The sequence below is a fragment of the Eriocheir sinensis genome, chromosome 14 (genome assembly GCF_024679095.1).
Source record: "Eriocheir sinensis breed Jianghai 21 chromosome 14, ASM2467909v1, whole genome shotgun sequence".
In the NCBI taxonomy this organism is placed as follows: domain Eukaryota; kingdom Metazoa; phylum Arthropoda; class Malacostraca; order Decapoda; family Varunidae; genus Eriocheir; species Eriocheir sinensis.
Genome location: NC_066522.1, coordinates 14,925,253 through 14,937,313, shown reverse-complemented (window position 1 = coordinate 14,937,313; position 12,061 = coordinate 14,925,253). Strand labels below are relative to the sequence as shown.

Here is a 12,061-nt window from a genome sequence, read left to right as displayed (position 1 = left end):
TACTTTTTAGCGTTCACGTACAGTTCGCCACAAAAGTATTATCAGACACACTCGTTAGCCTTCACGTTAGTCATAATGTCCATGATAACGCCAATGGTTACTCAAAAAGGCCCAGCAATGATAATAACGTTCATGCTCGTGCTGTATATAGGAGTGTTGATGGGATGACGAATGTGGTTTAATAAATATCAGAAGAGGCAGCTTAATGATAGGGCTAGTAATGATGATAATTGGAAGAGAGGTAATGATGAGAAAAATAGGCTAGTAATAAATATAAGAAGAAAATGAATAAGTATAAGAATAAGAATGAATAAGAAGAAACAAAAAACACAAACACACACCAGTGACCCCTAACCCTTAACCCCTTCGTCCCTCACTCTCCAACAGTCCCCCTCTCACTCTCACTCTTTCCCCGACATACAGGTCCCCCGGGGCAGCCAGTGGTGGAGCTGAAGGCCCAGAGGCAGGTGGTGGCCGGGAGCCTCGTGGAGTTCACCTGTATCACCAAGGGAGGTCACCCGCCGCCGAAGGTCAGGTAAGGTTGGACAGAAAAAAAACCCACGAGAACAACCCTTTAACCATTCCCTTTAAACTCTCCTCGTCCTCGGTGTTGCAGAGGACTTGAGGTCGGTGGGTACAGGGGTGAGTGAGTGAGTCAGTTGGTAGGTAGGTGAGTGAGTGGGTTGGCGAAGGGATGGGTTTATTGGGTGAATAAGTGGGTGAGTGAGTGAGTGAGTAAGTGAGTTGGTAGAGGAGTAAATGGATGAGTAGATCTGTGAATGGATGGATGGATAGGTGAGTGAGTGGATGAGTGAATGAGTTGGAGAATGGGTGAGGGAGGTGTGAGTGAATGAGTCGGAGAATGGATGAGGGAGGTGAGTAAGTGAGTGAGTGAGTGAGTCAGTGACTGCGTGATTAAGTGAGTGATTGAAAAAAAATGTGTTTGTGAGTTTAGGAGAAGATAAGTGAATGAACGACAAAATGTGTGGCAGGAAAGGGTTCATGAGTAAGTAAGTGAGTAGTGTGTCTTTGTGTCCGTGTGTATGTATGTATTTGTGTGGTGGGGAGGGAGGGAGGGAGGAAGGAAGGAAGGAAAGGGGAGGGGAAAGTCAGTGAGTCAGGGGAACAGAGACCGGCTCCTCCTCCTTTTCGTTCCAATTTCTCCAGGCAGCGAGGCAAAAGAAATGTGCAGCGATGTTTTACTTGGTCACTCTCTATAGTTTTATTCTCTTCTTTTTCCACTATATTCTTTTCTTTTTTACCTCAGTCCCTTCTCTCGCTCGCTTCCTCCCTCCCTGCTAGTGTAAATGGAGAATAGAAATAAAGGTGTGTGTGTGTGTGTGTGTGTGTGTGTGTGTGTGTGTGTGTGTGTGTTTATTGCCGCCAAAACCATAGGACGGAAAGTGTATACAGAAAAAAAAACTAGTATAACCTCGTAAAACGGATAAAATAAACTATAAATCCTTGTGAAGCCGATAAACAAAACCTAAACATCCCAAAAACTATCAAGTATTTCCCATAACAACTAAAAACACACATCCACTCCATACTTATCACACACGCACTGCAACTTATGAACATCCTTTTAATTTTCTTGAGCCTTATTACTTCACTACTCTATACTTTACCCTCAACGGCGGCGGTGATGGTGGTGGTGGGGGACGGGTGCGAATATTGCCGGCGGAGCAGCGCTGAGCTTGGGGTAAAACGCGGTAAGACTAGCGGATGAGAGCATGAAAGACCAGCATGAAAGGTTCGCCTGGCGTTGAGCTTCCCGCCGCGCACCGACTGACAACAACTGGCCGCGGGAATATGAGAGTAGCAAGATTTTAAAGGCGTTCGACCATCCCGTCTTTGTCGTCGGTTTTGGGCCACTCCTGAGATGGACGAGGGAAGAGGAGGTTGACGGAGAGGAAGATGGGGGAAAGGAGAAGAGACAAGGGCAGGAGGGAAAGATTAAAGTTGAGGGAAAGAGAGAACAGACGAAAAGAAAGAGGAGATTAACGGAGAGGAAGACGGGGAGAGTGGAGGAATGAGGCGAGGAGGGAAGGAAAGAAGATAAAAGATAAGTGAAAGAGAGAAAAGACGAGAAGGTAAAAGAGAGGAGATAATTAAGAAAAAAGACACCACGGAAGAGGGAGAACAAGCAATAAAGGAGAGGGAAAATATGTAAGAGAGAAGGAAACAAATAAAGAAGGAGAGATAAGGATGCAAGAGAGAGAATGAAAGGAGAGAAAGGAAAATAATTAAGAGGATGGAAGGGAACGAAGCAGAATGAGGTGAGGGAGAGATAAAAGATGTATGAAGAAAGCAGAGAATGAAGGGAAGAAGACGGAGAGTAGGATAAAGATAAAGGAAGGAAGGAAATAAAAAGAGATGGGACCAAAAGAAGATATGTAAGAGAGAAAGAAGGAAGAGCGAAGGAAGAGAAGTAAGAAATCAGGGAATGAAAAAAGGAATAAAGAGTAAATATGGAGGAGCAAACAAAATAGAGATGAAATAAAAAAAAAAGAAATTAAGAGAGAAAGGAGACAGAAAGGAGAGAAAAGTTACTGTTCTTGTTACTGAAAGAGACGTTTGGAGAATTAACGAGTCCTCTGATTCAAGACCAAAGGAAAGAAGGAAGAAAGGAAGGAAGGAAGGAAGGAAGGAAGGAAGGAAGGAAGGAAAGAAGGAAGGAAGGAAGGAAGGAAGGATACATCAGGAAAACGGACCCACACACAGAGTTGCTCATAAGAAGGTCGGTGAGTGAAACTGATTTCCTTTCACCTGTGGACGTAACTAACTGAACGACTTCCGAGCAGGTGTTGAATGAGCCGCAGGTGAAAAATACGCGAGATAGTAGTAGGTGATGTATTAGTCCGTCTGTCTGTCTGTCTGTCTCTATCTCTGTCTCTCTTTCTGTTTGTCTATATGTCTGTATCTGTCTCTGTCTTTGGCTTTGTCTGTACCTCTGTTTCTCTTTGTTTTGTTTTTGTTTTCGTCTGTCTATATCTGTCTCTGTTAGTTTGTCTGTCTTTGTCTGTCTGTATCTGTCTCTGTTTATGTCTTTCTGTCTGTATCTGTCTCTTCTTTTTCTTTATCTCTCTATGTTTGTTTGTATCTGTCTTTCTTTCTGTTTGCTTGTCTGTCTTTGTCTGTGTCTCTCTCTCTCTCTCTCTCTCTCTCTCTCTCTCTCTCTCTCTCTCTCTCTCTCTCTCTCTCTCTCTCTCTCTCTCTCTCTCTCTCTCTCTCTCTCTCTCTCTCTCTCTCTCTCTCTCTCTCTCTCAATCGCAGTGAAGACTAATGAGACAAAAACAATAACGTAAAATGTCAAAAGAAAAAATATGTCGCAGCAATACATGATATTTCTAATCAAACATTATTCACTTTTTTCTGATTTCTTTTATTTCGTGATTTCTGACGAACCTGATGTTTTATGATCTAAATTATTTATCTACGCATTTTTTATACATCTCTCTATTTTCTCTTTCTCTCTCTTTATCTATCTATCTATCTATCTATCTATCTGTCTCTACCTATTCATCAATACATATATATCAATCTACTTATCTGTTTATCTGTCTATATACCAATCCATCTGTATATTTAAGTCTATATATTCTTACATAAATACATATATACACATGTCCATACAAAACACACAAATACACGCTGCTCTAACACTCTTTTCAATCTGCTTCTGTATATTCTTTTCTCTCTTTCTTTTCTCTCTGCTCTCTTGCTTCCATATATTCTTTTCCTTCAATCTGCTTTTGTTTACTCTTCGAATCAACTTGTCTTTCTCTCTACTTCTTTTACCTAACGTTTTAAGGTCCTTGGAAGCGGCGCCCCTGGATAGCCAAAGTCTCAAATTCCCTCGGCCTCGGATTCGCAGCCTCAGGGCGCGGCACATGTTGTGAAAGGCGCCTCCTCCTCTTGGTGTTCATGTCATCGAGGAATAGGAAGGAAATATGGAAGTGAGAGAGAAAGAGAATAGGGAGGGAAAGAAGGGATGGAGAGGGGTATTAGTATGTGTGGGGGAGGGGAGGTGTGTTTGTATGGGGGGGGGGTTGTGTTTGTGCGTGTATGTGTATGTGTGTGATGATGGTAATGATGATGCACACGCTATCTTTCTCTTCTTCCCCTTCTTCCCTTTTCATTTTTCATTTTCATTGTTTTTTTCGTCATTTTTTCATCAATATTTCTTTCACATCTTTCCTTTCTTCCTTCTTTTCCTTCTACGTCTTCACAACTTTGTCATTCCTTTCTTCTCATCCTTTCTTCCTTCACTATTTCTTTTCTTTCCTTCATTCCCTCACTCCTTCCTTCCTCTCTTCCTATTCTTCTCTATCCACTTCCCTATCCTTCCATCCTTCCCTCCCAACCTCTCCACGCCCTACTAGCTTTCTTTCCATCCTACCTTCCCTAAATGCTTTCTTTCTCCTTCATGCCCTACTTCCTTCTTCTTAATATCCCTCAACAGCCTTCTCCCTGTCCTTCCATTCTTCCATCCTAAATCTTCATGCGTTACTAACTGTCTATCCTACCTTCTCTAAAAGTCTTCTCTCTTTCATTAATCCCCTACTTCCTTCTTTATACCCTCAACAGCCTTTTCCCTGTCTTTCCATGCTTCCATTCTAAATCTTCATGCGTTACTAACTGTTTTGTCTCTATCCTACCTTCTCTAAAAGTCTTCTCTCTTTCATCAATGTCCTACTTCCTTTTTTATACCCCTCAACAGCCTTTCCCCTGTATTTCCATGCACTGTCTTCGTCTCCATCTACTGACTCCTCTCTCCTCCCTCCCTTCCTCAGACTGTACAAGAACGACAAGGAGCTCCTGGGGCAAACGGCGGTACGAAGCGGCGTGACAGCGGTGACGGCCACGATGACGGCGGCGGCGGAGGACAACGGCGCCAGACTCAAGTGCGATGCTTCCAACGCCGCCCTGCCCGACCCCCTCACCGCCGTCACCACCCTCAACATGCTCTGTAAGTGTTGGAGCTGCCTTGAACTTCGACTGCCTCACCCTGATCGCTTATATCCATCCATCTTTGTTGAGTCCTCTTAGCTCATAAACACCATCGTAAATAAGAATGAGAAACTGCCTATGTATGTATATATCTGTAAGTACGTCTTCTTCTTCTTCTTCTTCTTCTTCTTCTTCTTCTTCTTCTTTGTCTTCTTCTTCTTCTTTTTCTTCTTCTTCTTCTTTATCTTCTTTCCCTTTTCCCTTTTCTTCTATTTTTTTTCTTTTTCCTCATTTTCTTTTCTCATTTACACCTCCATAACAAGAATGATAAACCGCCTATATTCATCCATCTATAATACGTCATCATAACCTGTCTACACCTACGTATCAAGAGAGAGAGAGAGAGAGAGAGAGAGAGAAACCTTCCAGATATAATGCTCTCACTTATTCAATAGGGTCTTTTCTTCGCCCCCACACACACCCACACTTCTCCACAGCCACCATCAGCAGTACCAAAATAGCTTCTTCCTCCTCACTGTTTCTTTTTTTCCTGTTTCCGGTATTTTTACTATCCCCTTCCTCCTCCGCCCTCTACACACAGAGATATCAATACTCCTATAACCACTACAATAACCTTTCTCTCTCCTCATAAACACACATTCTTTTTTTTCTTCTTTTCTGCAACCCTTACTTCCCTTCCTTCTCTCTCTCTCTCTCTCTCTCTCTCTCTCTCTCTCTCTCTCTCTCTCTCTCTCTCTCTCTCTCTCTCTCTCTCTCTCTCTCTCTCTCTCTCTCTCTCTCTCTCTCTCTCTCTCTCTCCAACACCACGCATACTTTCATTAATTTTCTTCCATCAAAATCATCCATCCCTCCTGCCTACATTATTTCATCCTTTCCCCACACATACCACACCGCTATCATCATCACACCCCAACCTTACCTTCCCTCACCGCATCACCACTCACCACAACCATCACTACCACCACCACCACCACCACCATTACCTTCTTCCCTCCATTCCTTCATCCCTCCCTCCACCATCACACACCTTACTTTGCCTTCCCTCACCACACCACACTCCCAACCACCACCATCATCACCACCATTACCACCACCACCACCACCACCATCTACACCATACTCCACGCCACTTAGCGGAACAATGCGGCAAATTACCTCGCGGCGCCGGGAACGCGGAAACAATCGATCCAGTTAACATTCAATTATGGGTCCATTTCAGAGCGGCCGCCACACGCGCGCGCCGGACGTTAATAAAGTAAAGGCCAAAAGATCAAACGAATGGCCCCGGCCGTGTTTGTTGAATTGCTAATAACTAAATGACTTCACGGCTCGGGGAGGGGGCGGGGAAGGAGGAAGAGGGGGGAGGAGGGGGGGAGGAGGAAGAGGGGAAGTGCGCTTGCTTTAGTGGTACTGTTGAAGGTTATTTTTTTTTTTTTTACAGTAAAGGAGCAAAAATAATGATAAATAAATGACTTCACTGCTCGAGAGGGAGGGGGAGGAGGAAGAGGGGAGGGGGAGGGGAAGGAGGAAGAGGGGAGGGGGAGGGGAAGAAGGAAGAGGGGAAGTGCGTTTGTTTTGGTAGTTCTGCTGAAGGTTACTTATTTTTTATAGTAAAGGAAACAGCTCAAGGGCAAAAATAATGATAAATAAATTACTTCATTGTTCGAGAGGGAGGGAAAGAGGAGGAAGAATGGGGAGGGAGGGAGAGGAAAGTGCGTTAGTTTTAGTAGTACTGCTTGTTTATTATTTTTTTTACAGTAAAGGTGACAAATCAATGGCAAAAATGATAATAAAAAAACGACTACTGCTCGAGAGGGGGAGGGAAGAGAGGGAAGGATGGGATGGTGGGAGGGAGAGCGAAGTGCATCAGTTTTAGTAGTACTGCTGGAGGAGGGGGGAGGCTCACAGTAAGGGAGATAACTCAAGGGCAAAAATAATAACAGATAAATTACGTCATTACTCGGGAGCGGAGGAGAGGTAAAGAACGGGGTGGGAGGGAGAGGGAAGTGAAATGTGCCAGTTTTACCAGTACTGTTGGAGGTTCTTTTTTTAATAGTAAAGGAGACAGCTGAAGGGGCGGAAAAAATACACAGAAAAAAAGTCATTATACATCTAACACATACGAACGTTTACTCACTCACTCACTCACTCACTCACTCACTCACTCACTCACTCACTCACTCATTCACACACGCGGTAGTATCCTCCTCCTCCTTCCATACATTCATAGTTTCGTTTACTTACTCACATAGTCCTTCAATCAAGCCCACTATGTCGATTTTTTCTAAAGTAATGAGTGTTGAAGGGAGTGGCGTAGCGGTTGAGTGTGTGTGATGGTGAATGAGAAGGTGAGGATGGATGTGTTTGAGGGAATTGTGAGTGATAGGAATTGTTTCACTGTTTTGTTTTAGTGTTTATGGAGCGGTGACGACTGTGATATGCTTAAGTTTTTGTACATTCTTCAGTATATTCTTTGTCTATATCTCTCTGTCTCTGTCTATCTATCCATTTATCTATCTATCTATCTTATCTATCTCTCTTTTCCCCTTCCCCTCTTCCCCCCTTCTCAACCCTCTCATCCTCCCCTCCTCTTCAGATCCTTTCACGAGAACATTTCGGGATCCACTTTTATGGTTCATCTCTCTCTATGCTCTTTATTCACCACAACAAGCGGCTCTTCCTCCCCCGTGGGTATTAATGAGAAAAAGTACTAGAGATATCAGCCCGAAAAAGCTTATGAATGATCACTAATTCTCTCTCTGTCTACCTCTGTCTGTCTGTCTTTCTCTGTCTCACTCTCCCTCTCCACGTTCAGTACCCTCGTCAAGAGCCCTTCTAGTTCAAATATCTGGAAGTGCCTTTGATCAGTTCCCTCGTTTTCTCCAGCTTCCCTTCAACTCATCCTATCTCTCTCTCGCTTTCTATCTATCTCTCTCCCCCTGCAAACACTCATTCAGGCTGCCATTCTCACCCTCAGATATTGTCACAGTTACTCATTCACTCACCTCTCAGCCACTAAGTATACAACTGCCACACTCAAACTCCTACTCACTCACTCACTCACTCACTCACTCACTCACTTCTTTCTTTCCTTCATTCCCTCTGTACTTTCTCTACTTGCATCCTTCTCCATCTTCATCCTTATCCTTCTACTCTCCCCTTTCTCCTTCTTCTATTATATGTCATAGTGATCATTCATTCCGTCCTTACAATCTCTCTTTTTCAGCATTTCCATCTTTTTCTCTATCCTATTCTTCCCTCTTTTCTTATGCCATGCTAACTTTTCTCATTCCCAACCTCTGATCACTCCTCTCCTCTCCCTCGACAGTCCCTGCGTGGGAGGTGCGCGGCTGGGCCAACCCTCGCAGCGTGGAGGTGGGGAAAGTGATCACCTTGACCTGCGAGTCCTCCTCTAGTATCCCTGCCTCCACCATCACCTGGCCCTCAGACGCCAACGCCATCGCCGAGCCCTCTTCAAGAAAGTCTCCGGGAAGTTTCGGCGGCCAGATCACCAGGTGGGTATGTGTGGTGACGTGAGGGGAAGGGATATGAGAGGGTATGTGCTGTGACGTGGGAGGAAGGGATGTAAGGATGACATTTACTATGAGGTGAGAGGAAGGGATATTAGGTGGGGATGTGTTTTTGTGAAAGGAAGGAATACAAAGGGGGTATGTGTTTGGAGGTGGAAGGAAGGGATACAAAGGGGGAATGTATTGTGAGGTGGAAGGAAGGGATATAAAGGGGGAATGTATCGTGAGGTGGAAGGAAGGGATATAAAGGGGGAATGTGTTGTGAGGTGGAAGGAAGGGATATAAAGGGGGAATGTGTTGTGAGGTGGAAGGAAGGGATATAAAGGGGGAATGTGTTGTGAGGTGGAAGGAAGGGATACAGAGGGGGTATGTGTTGGGAGGTGGAAGAAAGGGACAAGGGAAGGGGATAAGGGAAGGGAAGGGGTATGAAGTACGAGGAAGGTATATGAGAGGGGTATGTGTGGAGAGGCGGAAGGAAAGGATATAAGCTGGATATATGCGATGAGGTGAAAGTAAGATCCATATTCTCAAACATTACCAAGTTACAAATGTTCTCTGCTGTTGACCTCGAAGCAGCAGGCCAGCAGCACCACAACGACCACAGTAAGGAAAACTCATTGGAAAGGTAAACTAAAATGTGCAAAAAAAGGCCCAGATTCTCAAATATTTCGTAGCTTACACACCCACATTTGATAAAGCTTCCGTGTAGGTTGTGTTAGTATTTCCATGGGTTGTTTGATGAGTCTGTTGATAGTTTGACAAGGTTTCTTCACCATGAATGCGGTTCAGTCATAGCAACCCGATTAATGTCCTTTGTGGCTTTTTGAAATTTGTTGTGAGATCCTAAAAAGTCTGAGAATAAGGGAGTAAGGGACATGAGGACTGGTGGTGAAGGTCAACTTTTGAGGGTAATAGAAGCGAGAATTGTTGGTATTATACGTAGGTTTATTCAAGTAAAGTGACATAAGAGATTGGTGCTACTATACCGTTTGGCGATGTGAGGAAATAGAGGAAAATGAGAGAGGGTGAGAAGTGGAGAGAGATGAGGAGAGAGGTGGAAGAGTGGAGAGGAAGGGATCAGGGAGAGGGTTACTATATATATAGGTTTAACGGTCGACGCTCCGCTAAACGTATATGTGAGTAGTTTTATTTCAGTTCCCCCATGTGCAATATCCGACGTTCAACAGAAAATGGAGCAACGGGGCTTTACTTTCCTTCTATTTGTTTGCTTGCTCTTTCGTTCCCTTCCATTTCTTTCTCTAATCCTCGATGCAGATTTATCTCCGGAGAGCGAGCTTTCAATACCCACCTTTCGCCGCCTTTTATGTGACTCGCACAAAAGCCTTTCCACCCTCGCCTTTTATTTCCCCACTGAAAAGAAAACTTACCCCTTACTCCCCTATCCCTCCCCCAGTCCCCCCCCCCCTTCATCCGACTCCCTCTCTCTCTCTCCCTCACTCTCGCTCTCTCTCCCTCCCTCCCAATAAAAACTGCAGTTGGCCCGGAAGTCTAAGAAAAAAATATAATAGTGTAATATTTTAAAAGCTTGTCCCCATATGTTTGCGTCCACCATTGCCGCCCAGTCATCAAGAAATTCTGCTCCTCCTCTTCTTCCTCTTCTTCCTCTTCTCCTCTCTTCCTCCTCCTCCTATTCCTCCATCGATATCTGTACCTACTTTTCCACAACACAGCCAGCACCTATTCCTTCTTCGTTTGCCTGATTTTCCTCTTCCTCCTTCTACTCTGATTTCTCCTTATTTTCCTGTTTCTCCTCTTCTTCCTCTACTTTCTCTCCTTCACCTCTTACTTTACTTCCATTATCACCCCTATCTCCCTCACCACCAGCCTACTTCTCCTCTTCCACCTCCTCTTCCTCCTCCTCCCCCTGTTCTTCCTATTCCTCCTCTACTTCTTCCTTCACCCCTTAACTCTACCTCCATCATCACCCCCACCACCCTCACCACCAGCCTCCTCCTCCTCCAATTCCACCACCACCACCTCCCCCTCCTCATCCTCCTCCTTCTCTTCCTCCTCCACCAGCCAACTTATGCATAAATGTGTCGAGGCGCGACTGTAAAATTTTTCTCCCAAGCAAACTCTTTCTCCAGCCGTCGCCTTAGATAAACAGCCCGCAAGGGATCGCAAAAGCAACAGCAACAGCGGCGGCACCAGCAACAGTCCCCCCTCCCCCCATCCATGCACCCCCCCCACCCCAGCACCCCCCCTCTTCCCCCCCTTTAAAAAGTTCAAAGCCGTCCCAGCTGGAGTTTCTTCTCTTTCTCTCTCTTTCTCTTTCTTTCATTCTTCTCTCGCTTTTCTTTTTCTGCGTTTTTTATTCATTTCTTTTGTTTGGTAGTGATGGGTGGAGGGGGTTGAGGGTGGGGGTGGGTGGAGGTGGTGGTGGTGGTGGTGGTTGTAATGGAAGGGGTGGTAGTGAATATGGTAGTGGTGAAGGTGGTTTATTGAAATTGATGGTGATGATGGTGGTGGTGGACATGGTGGTGGTGGTGGTGGTGGTGGTGGTGATAGCAGTAGTGGTGGTGGTGGTGGTGGTAAAGTGGGTTAGTTATGAATGTAGTGGTGATGGTGATGGTGGTACTTCTGGAAATGGCAATGTCGATGATGGTGATGATGCTGGTGGTGGTGATAGCAGCGGTGATGGTGGTGGTGAAGGGAGCGGCGGTGGTGGTGGTGATAGTGGTGGCTAATGGTGTTAAGTAGTAGATAGCCCGGAGGTATAATGTGCTGTGAAAGGGAGGCAAATGAGATTATAAATGGTCAATGACATGAAGCTCTTATCCTATCACCATCATCATCATCACCATCACCGTCATCATCATCACCATCATCATCATCATCAATACTGCTTTTAGGAAGGATAGAATTGATAAGGTGTGTACTTTTTTGTCTGCACCTCCTAAAGATATACTCTACATCACTAAAGAATTCAAATATCAACAGGAGTAAGTAGATACAAACAAACTACCTATCCATCAACCCCTTCCGCAACCTGGCTGGGGAAATCAATACGCAGACACTTCAGCTAAACCCAAAGTATCAGATGAGACATAAAGAAACCATGCCCATAGAGATAACACACACCAAAGTATACAGAATAGGTAAGTCAAAGAATATGGTAACAGAGAACAGGTGTGTGTGTGTGTGTGTGTGTGTGTGTGTGTGTGTGGAGAGCTACATACAGAAACCACGCCACAGATCAATAAAGGAAAACAAATATATATTCCCCAATGAAACACGACAACACACAGAGACTGAATAGGAAGTAAAAATAGTCAAAGCCAGTCATGTTGGTTGTAGGGGAAAGCACACAGAAAGGAGAGGAGGAGGAGGAGGAGGACGTGAAGGATATAGCAAAGGAAGGACTATATGTGAGCGGCCTCGAAATGGAAGTGACAGACGCAGGCAGGCAGGAGGGAGCTGACGAACGTGAGGCGGGACTGAAGGAAAAACAGTGAGAGGGCGAATGAAGGAAGGAAGGAAGGAGAAAGACACGACTGCATGATTCACTCGCTCCCTTCTCACTGGAAAACCTTGCA

The 12,061-nt window shown here is 44.9% G+C and overlaps 1 protein-coding gene across 1 annotated transcript in view; it reads left to right on the top strand.

Annotated features, from left to right (window-relative positions):
• Window positions 1–12,061, top strand: part of LOC126998316 (nephrin-like) — a 135,529-nt gene that overhangs the window by 63,105 nt on the left and 60,363 nt on the right. Inside the window, exons 8-10 of the mRNA XM_050859802.1 lie at window positions 424–535; window positions 4,797–4,972; window positions 8,303–8,489. Coding sequence (XP_050715759.1) covers window positions 424–535; window positions 4,797–4,972; window positions 8,303–8,489 — 475 coding nt within the window. The remainder of the gene's footprint in view (window positions 1–423; window positions 536–4,796; window positions 4,973–8,302; window positions 8,490–12,061) is intronic.